The 13,810-nt window shown below is 36.6% G+C and overlaps 1 protein-coding gene and 1 non-coding gene across 6 annotated transcripts; one reads left to right on the forward strand and one right to left on the reverse strand.

Moving 5' to 3' along the window:
* Positions 1–3,605: 3,605 nt before the first annotated feature.
* Trnah-gug lies at positions 3,606–3,677 on the reverse strand. Its single transcript has one exon. It is a non-coding gene; the product is annotated as a tRNA-His (tRNA).
* A 397-nt stretch (positions 3,678–4,074) lies between these two features.
* LOC122532209 (serine/threonine-protein kinase GD17699-like) lies at positions 4,075–11,351 on the forward strand. Of its 5 annotated transcripts, XR_006307468.1 has the most exons (7): positions 4,269–4,610; positions 5,129–6,151; positions 6,227–6,404; positions 6,490–6,783; positions 6,861–7,103; positions 7,184–7,346; positions 7,442–7,563. XR_006307468.1 is itself a non-coding variant. In XM_043660780.1 (6 exons), exons 2-6 carry the CDS (start codon positions 5,130–5,132, stop codon positions 7,697–7,699), a joined length of 1,995 nt encoding a protein of 664 aa, XP_043516715.1. In that variant the 5' UTR covers positions 4,075–4,205; position 5,129; the 3' UTR covers positions 7,700–11,351. The 5 variants fall into 5 exon arrangements, 4 of the variants coding, with proteins under 4 accessions (XP_043516715.1, XP_043516717.1, XP_043516713.1 ...); XM_043660780.1 differs by lacking the exons at positions 4,269–4,610; positions 7,184–7,346 and adding an exon at positions 4,075–4,205 and having other exon boundaries at positions 7,442–11,351; XM_043660782.1 differs by lacking the exons at positions 7,184–7,346; positions 7,442–7,563 and adding an exon at positions 9,060–11,351 and having other exon boundaries at positions 4,270–4,610.
* The last annotated feature ends 2,459 nt before the right edge of the window (positions 11,352–13,810 follow it).

A 13,810-nucleotide genomic window follows, 5' to 3' on the forward strand; every position in this document is an offset into this window, starting at 1 on the left:
AAAAAATGCAATCTTCTGGAATGTTGAAGTTGGCACATTCGACGAATGCGCGCAACGCCAAAGAAGGCGCCGAATAACGCACGTATCGAATCGGCTAATTTGAATGATCGTACGGTACCTCGGCTCGGAAATGTCTCCCACCTTTGCGATACCGCGAATTATAAATTCACCGATGCTCGTTGAATTTCAATATCACGAGATATTGAAACTCGAACGATAAATTGTGTCATCTCTGGCCGATAGAACAGCTTTGCACGTTTTTTTTTTTGGTACTTGAAAGAATCGCAATCTGTCGATTATTCTAACCTAGATCGTATCATTAATTCCCGACTAATGGGGAAAATGTTTGAATACTCCAAGTGAAATCTGACGATACCTAAACATAACGACAGTGTCTATCTGTGATTGTGAGCCTGTCGTTAAAATGTATTTATTATCTGACGTGCAGTCTGGATAGAACGCACAGGTAATAGCACCGTTCCAACGCGCTTCAAAGTCCACTCTTGTTTTTATTGATCCTACGAAAAACAATGATTAACATCGTAAAGAGGAATTTCTTGCTTCGACTGTATACGCCACTGTCATTTCCAATCACGACGAAATTAAACGACCTGTAAGTCGTAATAAGAGAAGCCGAGCGTGCCACATATTTTTCAAAGAATCAGCATTTTTTTTTTTTTCTTTTTCTTTTTTTTTCTTTTCTTCTCTTACGAGGAATACGTTTTATTTTTCTCTGAACTGTCGGACGATCCACGGCGAGAAGAAGAAGCGCATCGCGGTAAAATTTCCTCGACGTCGAATAAAACGACGCACCTGTTACGGAATCTGCTCGACTCTTTTTACGCTGACGATAAGAGGAATGGAAAAAAAAAAGAAAAAAAAAGAAGAAAACGATCATGGCCAGCATCGTCCGACAATGTATAACGAATGTGGAACCTTCTGCGCGGTAGATTCGTGTGCATGGAACGCGCGCGCGTGTCGTTTGAGGCACGCACCTGAGCGTGAAGAAGCGAGGGACCAACGTTAATGCACCGACGTGGCTTCCACCTGCGCTAGACGAGTCGAAATACGCTTTTCCTTCTCGGAAATCCATAGGCATAGCCCCGGGAGACCTTTCTCAGGTCGTATCCCTCGAAAAGCACGATTTCTCAATGAACGAAACGAGACTCGAAATTTTCCCACCGGAAAGAGAAGTTTCTGTTACCTGACCTTTTGGTCGATTCTCGTCGATCGTCGAACGATCGTTGAAACTTGATCGTTGGCGCGGATTCGGAACGCTGTTTCTGCGTCAAACGAAGGAAGAACTTTTAAAAGCTCTCGCGAATGAAATTATCGCGGTACGAGAGACGACATGAAGGGAAAGTGGCGTGGACATACTTGGCGACTAATTATTAATAACCGTGATGAAATTTTTCACGTCGGGCGAATAGCGCGGCGGTTCTTTTGCCCGTGAAGTTTGGTAGTAGGAAAGAGGGGCGTCGTTGAACAACGCGAGATATCGCGTTGAGATTGTTCGACGATCGATATTCCGTCGGTCTGTTTTTACGGGACATAACCATCGTACGTGTGGTGGTGGTGCACGGACTTTTTCATTGTTCCACGCGCATTATCTTTCACGTATGCGGATAATTACGCCTATGCCCAACATTCCCATCCTTGGATTAATAGGTCTCGTTTCTATAACAGAAATAGCGTCTTACGTGTTCCTTTGCGATTACTCCGGTTGTTAAGAGGCTACCTGGTCATTGCACCAGCATTATCGATCAGAGCTTCGTAATTCCGCTGTTTCGTCCCCTTTGCCCGTCATGCGAGGCACTATACACTCTGGCAATAAGATCGAGTAAATCGAAACGATGTTACGTACTCGAGGCGGCTCGAGCACTGTTCCGGAGACGCGCGCGGAGACTTCAACACGCCGAGCAAACGCATCGAGCGATCGAGTTGTTTTACGCGTCGATAATGAATATGTACACAACTGTACACATTTGTAGGAACGCGTCGTCTTCTGGAAAAAAAAAATGTTACAACGCGGAGCATCTGAACGATTATAAGAGAAAGGCGCAAAAAAAAAAATCGGTAAAATTCAGAGATGGGAATGTCTCTCAAAGTTCGTGGAATTTACACGGAAAAAAAAAAAAAAAAAAAAAAAAGAAAAGGAAAACACTCGAGCGCGTTTATTTGTAGTCTATCCTAGTGTACACGGAGGATGTAACAGTACTTCAGGTAGACGATCAGGTGTGCGGAACGGTTTGGCAGGACGGCCTCCTCCCCACCTGTCACGAATTCAATGCTACTGAGTTCATCGTTTGCGTTGATCCACGTATAAATTTGAACGAGCGACGCAGCGAGGATTACCCGCCAGAACGAACGAACGAACGAACGAACGAACGGATGGATGGATGGAAAGCCAGTGCACGTCGATCGACGAGCGTTTTATTTGCTCGCGTAGCGTAGCGTGTAACGATTGTATTTAATTGGATAAAAGTTAAAAGGATTGTTGCCCCTCCCCCGCCGCGTCTTTGGATCGCGGATTTGTAGAAATCGAGTTGGCCAAGGGCCGCGAGGCAAAAAGAGAGAGAAAAGAGAGAGAAGAGAGAGAAGAGAGTAGTAGGAAAACGACGCGCGAGAATGGCGAACATGCCCGGGGCCTTACTCACCTGCCACGACGTATCGCGCCCGCATTGTCGTTGACCGGTCGAAAGATCTGCAATCGAACTCGAGGACACCCGCACTCACGGCGTCTCTTGTTGCACATTCACTCGCGAGACATCCTCGGTCACCGCACTCTCGTCGTCTCTCGTTCCTTCGCTGGATTTTACTACCTTGATCTCAGGAGAAACGCGCACGCCTTTTGCTTTTCCACGCACTGTAGAGCGGGCACTGGTCGCTTCGCTCCTTCAGGTAAAAACCATCCACCCGCACCGAACGACGATCAACCGCCGAGAAACACACACCGAGCGAGACTGCGTCTCTTCTGGAGAACGGCCGGTTGCTATTGTGAAATCTCCCTCCACTGGATTCAAAGCACCGGCGCGCTACGGCCCTGCGTCGTTACCAACACCAGCTGGATCGCTTCTACGTCTATCTTTCTCTCGATCCCACGGCCCAGGTGCGGATCAACCGATCGTTGCTCCGTATATATTTTGAACATTGTCCCTCTACAGTTTTCTTTCGACTCAATTTCGGCATTTGATTAGTGAAAATTCGTTTCCGCGAATTTCGAATCGTTGCGATTAATACCGATGTGTAAGGATAGAGTTTTAAGTTTCTTCTCTCTTTGTTAGCACCGACAGTTGTATAAAGTATTCGTATCGAGTACGTTGTACGAGATATTCAAACGAAAATTGGAAATTTCCATAAAATGGAAAGGATCTATTTGAAAAAAATGTTCGTTCGTATTAGTACAATTATTTGTCTTGAAAAATATACAGATATTAATCTGTTCAAAGTAAAAGTATGCAGCATGATTTTTTTTTTTTTTTTATCTCGTTTGGGACATTTTCAATAGTTATGAATAAGTAGAATGGTACAGCGTGTTAATTTCTTCGTTCTTGAGAATGGAATTTAAAAAAAAATCCCTCTGCCGTGACAATGTACAAAGACACTGCCGTGACCAGGATTCGAACCTGGGTTACTACGGCCACAACGTAGGGTCCTAACCACTAGACGATCACGGCTACCAGAGGACTTGAAAAATATTTTTTTTTTATATAGTTTTGTAGAACATACAGCACTTTAATCTAAAATTTTTCTGATATATTTTGTATTATTACTTACTCTATGATCTTTAGATCATTATACAACGTATAATAATAAAAATAGAAGCAATAAATAAATAATGATGACAGTAACCAAATGTCTTTCAAAGATTATGTTGCCCTCTATGTATACAGTTCATAGTTATTATATCTTACCGACTGATGTTTTTTTAAAATTTTTATTATCTTTATTATACATTATATAATTAAAAAATAGCATTATAAAAGATTGAATGCAATTACATCTTTGCCTCTTATGATATCGTAATTTAAATAATTTAGATAATAAAGTTACAATTCTACTGTCAACGTTATAATAATTGTCAACGCGTTTGTAAGATCAAATATTATGCATTGATTTTTCAACTATAATGTGCAATATAATTCATTATTTAATATAACTATTTGTCAGAGTGTACAACGAAGAACCTGTTTTGTAACTCGTACGTTACGCAGTGGTATAATAATTAATTGTAATTACGTTGATAAGGGATAACCTGTTCGGTTATTTATTTTTGTCCCACCCTTTTGATTTCTTTACACTTCCGGTTCCGGTCTTCCGGTTTCTCTTTGACAAGTCACTTTACTTTTAAAGTTTGGCAGGTCAGTCAATTTTGCGCGCAGAAAACAAATTCGGTGTGTGTAACGAGAGAAACGGAAAGCATAAATATCGTATGGGACTCGGACGTAACGGAAAATTCTGTTAGCGTAATACGAAAGCGAGATTTCTCGCTTTTATTATCTAGTATACACGTCATGGTTGCTATGAAAATGTCAGTTCACTGGTGATTCATTTGTTCGTTAGCTGGCTTTTCTTCTGTTTTTCAGTAGAACATTCTGCTCGTTGGGCAGGTAAGCTTGTACAGATCGTTTGATTGTTAGCGGATTTGAATTATGAATAACTAACATTATTACGTTAGTGTTTATTCGTATATTTGTATACAGAGTGATGTAAAGAAGGTTATGTAGGTTAGAAAGGAGAATAAATATTCCCATTGTCAGAATGTCACGTTTATAAAAAACTCACGTGTAATGAAAATTGAAAGTGTTTTCAAATATTTAAATTTATGTTTAGGTTTATTCCTGTATTATCAAATATATATCGAACTTTTGTCGTAACGTTCAACATGATAAAGTAGTAGGAAATCATTACTTACGATCTTGTCGAAAATATTTTTCGTTCATTCATAATTAGTAACGGCAAACATGCCTTTTCTTTAATGTGCACCATATGAAAGAATAATGTTTGTAATTTATAAAAATTTTATAATTATGTAAACGCAAACTTTTGTCATTCAATGTGTTACATTTGTTATAACAGTAACAATATTGAGATTAATAACAGTGACTGGAAACATTTTTGTATTTAGAATGATGGAAGAACCATTGAGTCAAGGTGCTTCACCATCTGGCGACAGTAATTTCTCTGGAAATGGAGAGTTAAATTCCACTACTATAATGAGTATAGATGAAAGAATTTTGGATGTTAATTCAAGGCATTCTTTAAATGTTCTTAGAACACCACCAACTAAAAAAGCAAAAAGAGTGAGGTTTTTTAGAAATGGGGACAAGTTTTATACTGGTATTGTGATGGCTGTGACTCCAGAAAGATACCGCAGTTTTGATAGTTTAGCATCAGATTTAACAAGAGCTTTGATATCAAATGTGACTTTACCTAATGGTGTTCGAGCAATATATACCATGGATGGAAAGAAAGTTCAAAGTATTAACGATTTAGAGGATGGTAAATGTTATGTGGTTTCTGGACAAGGAGAAATTTTCAAGAAAGTGGAATATTCATCTACCAAAGTAAGAAGAGGCAGTTCATTGTCTGGATTACCCCAATCTCCAGCGGGTACTGGCAGGCAAATAAGTGCAATACCATTGTGTGTGAAAGCAAAAATAATCACTTTAATAAGACACGGTACGAAACCTCGTAAAGTTGTGCGTCTTTTGTTGAATAAAAGAAATGCTCCGAGCTTGGAACATGCGATGGAAGCAATTACAGATGCTGTCAAGCTAGATTCTGGAGCAGTAAGAAAGGTTTATACACTCTCAGGGCAACAAGTTACCTCGTTGGAACAATTTTTTGAAAGTGATGACATTTTTGTGGCTTATGGTCCTGAGAAATCAAATCAGGAAGATTTTGAATTAGATTTTGAAGAATCTAAGAGTGTGCAAAGCTTTAGAAGATGTCCGTGGACGTCAAAAAGACAAATTGGTCCGATGCCAAGAATGCCACGGAAATCAGGAAAAAAAGTGCTTACTACACCTCAGGTGAGGACACCAAGTCCTTCTTCATTAATATTACCACAACCACTACGTTTACACTATACAGTAGGACATGTAATCGGAGAAGGTAACTTTGCAGTTGTTAGGCACTGTTCTCATAAGTAAGTACTACAAATGATTATAAAATACCAATGGCCAAAAATAACTTAAATAATCTATCTAAAAATATGTTATAGGTCTACGGGTGCAGAATATGCAATGAAAATTGTAGATAAGTATAAATGTCAAGGTAAAGAAACAATGTGGGCAAGTGAGGTATCAATTTTACGACAAGTTTGTCACCCAAATATTATTAATTTAATCGCGGAACAAGAGACTACTGATCAACTGTTTTTAGTCATGGAGCTCGTAAAAGTATATTTGCTTACATATATTTCTGTGTTCATCTCTCAGAAATTAAAATTAAATGATAGAATATACTAAGATGCCATTATTTTAGGGTGGTGATTTGTTTGATGCTATTGCTGCAGCGACAAAATTTCCTGAGAGTAAAGCTAGTGTAATGATTCAACATTTAATATCTGCATTAGCTTATTTGCATTCACATCAAATAGTACACCGTGATGTTAAGCCTGAAAACCTATTAGTTGAAATGGATAGAAATCATGTTAGGTGTTTAAAATTATGTGACTTTGGACTTGCTCAAGTTGTAAGGGAACCTTTATACACTGTTTGCGGTACACCTACATATGTAGCACCAGAGATACTTGCAGAAACAGGATACGGTTTAAAAGTAAATGTATTTTCTAATTTAATTTATTAATTTAATTCCAGAAACATGGAAGAAGAAATAAATTCATATTATTTTAGATTGATGTATGGGCAGCTGGCGTAATACTATACATCTTACTCTGTGGTTTTCCACCATTTGCTTCACCCGACAATAAGCAGGAAGAATTATTTGAACGTATTTTAAGTGGCCAGTATGATTTTAGATCTCCATTTTGGGATACAATTTCAGACTCCGCTAAGCAATTAATCTCAAATATGCTGCAAACACAACCTGAATTGAGATTTAGTGCAGAAGACGTACTTGACCATCCATGGCTAGCGGTAAATGTCATTATATTTTATACTAGATAATTTACTTATCTTGCATGGCTTACTATTTCGTTTCTTTTTTTTAATTGAAGGTAATAAAAGAAGATCATACTAGTAGTAGCAGCGCGGTGAATTCTTCTTTTGACTATATAAATATTCAATTTTAATTATTTATAGTTCGTTGTTACTTTGCTTATTAATTATAAATTCACTGCCACGCAAAATATGCTCATCTACTATATGGCTTCGTTCTTGGTTATTTAAAAACAATGCTAGGAAGGCTTCTGTAGTGGTTTGTTGTATCTGTAGCGTGCTTTTGTTTTTTCTTTTGTCCCGCCTCTGTATATCAGCAGAGCTTTCTAGGCGATCAGACCACAGCATCAACACCTACCAACACGTCGGAGCAACAGTGGTGTGACCGTGAGCTAAAGTTTGCAATTTTTGAATTCGAGTTCTTCAAAAATCCAGTTCGAGGTGATAATTCGCAAGATGAAGTTGATGATGCCTCTAATAGTAGGACAAATGTTAGAAACAACCAGAGTGAAGTTTTATCACCAATCGAATCAAAAAGCATTGATTTATTTTATAACAAATTTCAGAAAAATTAAGTTTGCAATGAAACTGACTTTAATAACGAAAACCCAAATGATGGAGGATCTGTGTCTTGTAGTGGAGACTGTTTACAAGACGTTTATAATTTTAGTTGATCATTGAACAATCTTATAAATAATTTAAATAAAAACCAAGTTTGCTCTACCGTTTAAAACTCATTGCATGGTAAAACTTGTTTCAACAGTATTCACGAAATTGTTAATTGTCAGTGCAAATGAATAATTCAGTGTTGCTAGATAATTATTAAGATATTTCTAGAATTCAAGTCGACTGAATCTACAGATAATTCAGTTCAAAGAAGTATATCTGCTTTTAATAGAAAATGAAATTTGTTTTTATAAGAATTAATAATACTTCACGTTTATGTTAATCACTAGCATAATTTTAGAAAACATAGTTCAATAAATATAAGTAGAAACATTCATCAAAATTTAATAGTTTGTAAAAAATATTGCCTCGAGTCTTGAGAGCCAAAATATGAAAAGATTGTCAGTTTTTTAATTAATCAATAGTTTAATTAGTAATACAAGTCACGATAATAAAATATTAGATAGGTTTGCAAGTATTCAATATTACATAAGATCAAATACAAAGTTCTAAACTACAAAATCAATTAGAAATTTTGGAAATATAAGTTTTTACCATGATCAAGAACTAGACAATGACAGCGTACACGACCTACATAAAAATAGTTATGTAAATGAAATTTCACAGTAGAATCATATAGAATGTTCTTTTGTAATTAAAAAAAAGTGAGCAATAGAAATATCGTTTGAGACATTTTTAAATCACATATGGTGGTTTCCGAAAGAATTTTAATGCTTATATATTTGCAACTTTTAACAAGTGAAATGTATGTGTTAAACTGAAACATTTAAGACAATATTGAATTTCTTCTAATCTTAAGATTATAGTGATAAAATTAGGAAATGTTTTAACGATATATAGAATGCATTTATTATGAGTACAAAGTGTCGGTGGATCGTAAAAGTATTTACACGCACAAACGCATGCATATATTACTATTTTACTATGTATCATCTTACATTGATATTCAGTTTTTCTATCTTTGGCTACAGTAATATCTTTCATTTCATTTTCTATATTATCAAGTAATTCTTGACTATGTCAATAGAATTTCACATTTTTGTAAATTTGTAAATGTTAGGATTATAATATTTGGTTTTTACGATGGAATATTTAGGATGCAGGATATATATATATTCGTATGCTTCAAAAGTAAAAGTGTGTTAATAAGCCCAATTTTTCTGTACTTTGTTTTAGATTCTTTCTTAATATATGTATATAGTTATGTATATTTCTTTAAAATTCCATCGATAAATAATAAATTTCCAGTACCATTGGCTGCCACACGACCTCACGCCATGACAGAATCATCTTCTTACTGTTCGACGTAAGTTTTGTATTTCTATATACGTTCACCAGCTAGAAATGTTAAATTTTACATTCATTCATTCTCACTTCTGTGATTTTTATTCGTAATCGTAAACCGATTAAACACTTGATGTCTCACTTTCGTCGTAAGGAATTTATTGTGAACACTTTTTAAGTTGTAAACACGTTCAAACACTTTTGTGACCTATCAATGGACATCAAACTGCGCTTTATTGTAATTAAGACATTGTAAATATTGTGTATATATCATTAAATTAAATTCTAATTTTATTGATACAATCTGGAGAACTTCCCCTTTGCTTCAGTTCGACATACATATTCTGCTGATTAAAAGTTGCATTAAAAGTATATATTCGAATGTTCTCGCGAGCCAAATTGTATTTCGAGTTGCGGAGGCAGTTTACGAAAAATTAGTGAAACCTAGAAGTGACAATTACGCATGCGAGAAATATGACGTAAAGCCAACAATATGCTCCAAAATGAAATAAAAAGCTTTTCATTGTATCTCATAGTAGAGGCTTTGGAATCTCTGTTGTAACTAACGGACGATCTCTTATTTGCTTAGAAAAATCTTTTTCTACGCGCGTGTAAAACGGTAAGAGAAAGAAACGTACACGTAAGGTTAATTGGAAATCTAATGAAATCGTCGTCGTCGAACGTTGCAACATAGAGTTCAATTGCAGGAAAGATGTATAAGAAAAGAAAAGAAAAAGAAAAAAAAATCGAAGGTCAGTTGTAGATAGTATTAGCAGCTGCCAGTAGAAACAAGTTGAACAAGCAGTGTGTTCACGTTCTAAGAGATCTAACATTGTAAATTGAATTTTAAACGACATAGAAGAAAATGACGGTAATTGCATATATTTATACGAGTAAATATAAATTATACGTTATACGTGAAAAGTATCGCGGGGCTAACTCCGCTGAAGTGTCCAAAGTTCTAAGTATAATAATAATAATTATTATTATTTTAACGTAAGTGCACAAAGTCGATTTAACCAAGGACGTGATGTCATTTGTTCGTACATCTCGAGGGGCATTGATCTCGAATTTATTGCGAATCAGTAATTCAGATTTAGAACAGGTGAGCCTCACACACAAACAAGACATGCCAAATGCATTTAACTTAGTTTATTTTATATCTATTGTTACGTGTATGTAGCTCGAGTACTGAATGAAACTTATAAGCGTAGAGTATTGCTTTGTCCTTTATCAAGATGTAAGTAATTAGAGGAACACGAGATACTGTATCTGTATGATAATGCAAGGATCCTTACGACAAGTGACAGAGGGCGACGGTGCGAGATATTTGCGTAGTTTGTTGCATACGCTTGCTCAAAGTAAAGATAAATTCAACTGTTGCTAGAACTAGAAATATTTTTATAAAATATTGTCGCGCGTGGTATCGTTAAGAGCAATAAAAAAAAAGGCAAACGTGGTGATAATAATTAGAGATGAAGAAAGAGAAGGAAAAAACCTTAGGGAAACACAAATGATCGATAGAAGAGTCAGCAGAGAATTGATTCGATACGTAACGCTTTTCATACGAAATTATTTTTATAGACGAATCACGTACTGCGTGCAAACGTTTACGTGCATCTTTCTCCCTTTGTCGCTTGATGAACGTTTTAGTAGTTACCCCCCTGCAATTTCCATATTTTTTAATGGAATTATTACAATATTTACTACAACGTTGTACATGTATATATATATATATATTAAGTAAGAAGTTTATAAAATATTATTTATACATAAGTATTACTATCGCTATTCATTTCCGTAATTTGTAATTTACGCATAAAACGGATTAATTTATCAGGAGGTTTCGTACGTAGGATCGAAATTTGTATGTAAACGTAACGATCGTACTTTTCTATCATCACAATCGTAAATGTATACGCGGTATTATATAAATTATATGAATCAGCGCTGTCCACGATCGAATCTGTCCGCGTGGTTAAATTAGACAAAAAAAAAAAAAAAAAAAGAAAGAAAGAAATTGACAAATTTTAATTTTTTTCGGGAAATATTCGTATAATCGAGGTTTGTATGTTGCTTATAGTAATATCGGCTAGCATCACTGTGTACTCGTAGTGATAAATCAACCCCGCTGTGGACAGCACTGACTAGTAGGTTATAGAAATTCAAAAGTGATTTATGCCAAATATGAAATCGATTATTTATATATTATCATGTACGTGTATTTACACAGGACACACATAAACACACGATAAATCTCGTATCGATTTATCGACATCTTCGCATCTTTCATTTTCATCTTTATACATCCACGCGGCTGTAAATTGTACTCTTCTTGTTTCTGTCAGGAAAAAAAGTGAATTAAAACAGCGAACATGATAAGAAGTCTTGGAGGAATTTTGTCTCGTAGTTACCCTGAACAAAAAAAAAAAAAAAAAAAAAAAAAAAAAAAACACCACCAAGTATATTGCGAGGTGTTTGTCGGGAACTTGTCGTCGACAAATGAAATTGTGAGGTTGCAGAAGATTTCGCGTCGACGATCGCCGCGAGTGCTCCGTATCTGATGCCTCGCGGAGAGACGAGTCACTGCCGAGCGGACGTGCCGGTACGCGACGCTGACAATCAGTATAGCGAGTTCAGTAGTAGGCTCGCGCGCCTGCCGTGAGGGTGGCTGCTCGCCACCGCAGCTCTCTCTCTTTCTCTCTCTCTCTTTCTCGCCTACTTTCGCGTCTCCTCTCCAGTTTCATCCCTGACACGCTGGTTCATTTCTTTTTCACCTCAACGCGAAAACCGTCCTTTTTTACGTTCTTTGGCCATCGTCGTATTTTTTTTTTCAATGGCCAAACGAAACGAAACGAAACATATCGTAACAAGGTGTGAAATGTGAATCGGTAACAAGTGCTTGGCGGAGAGAAAAATTGATACATATCGACGACATTGTTGACAAGAGAGGAGAGTTCGTTGTTTCGTAGCGCAAATAAAGCACCGATGCTGGTGTAATCAGGTGAGATATGAAACGTGTGTGTTTTGCCAGTGTTTTCACTGATATATTTCCATTTTTTTTTTATCTCCTCAGTCAGTTTGTTGGAAGAAGCTTCTGCACAATTTTAAAGTTGTTTCGTATTGTACGTATGTACTGAAGATTTAATAACAATTGCCATCAATGTTTAAATTAAACTTTAATGCGTTTGATAAGTTTAATTCACTGTGCTTTAATTCATTGTTCCGTGGTTCTACGCTGCAAGTCGAAGTTCGATCGTAAAAACACTGTTACGCTCCGATTAGCATGCAATATCGATTAACGTTGACGCTCGCAGTATGAAATCCACCATCAGAATAACAGCGTGTACATTTTCGAACGTAAATTTCTTCGAATTTTTTATATATTATATCACAGTTTGGCAGATCAGAGATTTTTCCATGTAAGAAACAATAATTTTCGGCCAACTTCAGAGAAACGAAAGACAATATTGAGAACACTATCGTGTGAATTAACTAAATTTTCTAAATTTTTTCAATTATCCGTAGCCGATCGTTCGTTTCTTTTCTTCGTCGTTCGAAAGCGACGCAGCGTGGCATTCGGCGATGTTATCATTTCGTCGTCACTGAACACGAAGAGGGCGATTGATCTGACCAAATTTGGAGAATTCTCAGCTCGCGACGTGCAACTTGTTTCGTGTCAGCGACGCTTTCGCACGAGATGATCGCACGCACACTTACGTACACGTATACGAAAAATACAGTGCGGCAAACGACGTGTTACGTGTTCTTTCTCTCTCCTCGATACTCTCGTTTCATAATCCTGTCCCTATTCGACCGATTTTATAATAAATTATGCAAGACGAGAGGCATTCCGGGCACGTTTCGGGAATTTAACGACACACGCGACGAAAATTCTTTCGAGCCACTCTTCGTTTCACTTTTCGCGAGAGTCTGAATATCAATGATTGGACTGGTTTCTATGGTTTTTTTTTTCACGCTCGGCGGCAAAGTTTGATCCACGAGCAAGCCTCTCACAAATAATCCTGCGAGCTTATCGTTTGTTAATGTACACAGGAACGTGTAGATGCGGGTCACGTTTGTTTTTGCACGTTCGCCGAACGTAAATACGATGCCGACATGGCCTTGCCTCTGCTGCTCTCGTTCCGCGTTTGAGAATGCGAGTGATGTAATCGGTTGGCCAATCAAACCGTTTGTTGGCATTTCGTAGACTTTCATTTGTGTTAAAAGAAATTATCCGAATTGTTGTTGTAATTCGAAATGAAATAAGTCAAATATATTCATCTTTTTTATTGTATTATCGTGTATCGACGAGTAATAGTTTCAACTAGTACGTGTAATAGTGAATGAGAACTTTTGCAAAGAAAAAATAACTCGAAATAAATAAATGTGTCTGATGTTCGTTATTACGAAGATTCAAAGGTACAATTTTTGCAAAAATCAGTTGTATTTTCACACATTCATCTGTAATTTATATTGCAGCATCCTGACGTCATATATTCATCTCTTATCGTGTTATAATCCACAAGTAGTACCTAATTATCTAATTTTCTGCTGAATTTACGAAAAAAAATAATTCGAAATAAATAAATGTGTCTGATGTTCGTTATTACGAAGATTCAAAGGTACAATTTTTGCAAAAATCAATCCTATTTTTTCACATTCATCTGTAATTTATATTGCAGCATCCTGACGTCATATATTCATCTCTTATC

The sequence above is a fragment of the Frieseomelitta varia genome, unplaced genomic scaffold, assembly GCF_011392965.1.
Source record: "Frieseomelitta varia isolate USP_RPSP 00005682 unplaced genomic scaffold, Fvar_1.2 scaffold_442, whole genome shotgun sequence".
NCBI classification, from domain to species: Eukaryota; Metazoa; Arthropoda; class Insecta; order Hymenoptera; family Apidae; genus Frieseomelitta; species Frieseomelitta varia.

Coding starts and splice junctions, on each gene's coding strand:
- LOC122532209 (XM_043660780.1), top strand. CDS start 5,130: ATGATGGAAGAACCATTGAGTCAAGGTGCTTCACCATCTGGCGACAGT. Junction 6,152..6,226: donor GTTAGGCACTGTTCTCATAA/GTAAGTACTACA, acceptor AATATGTTATAG/GTCTACGGGTGCAGAATATG. Junction 6,405..6,489: donor TAGTCATGGAGCTCGTAAAA/GTATATTTGCTT, acceptor CCATTATTTTAG/GGTGGTGATTTGTTTGATGC.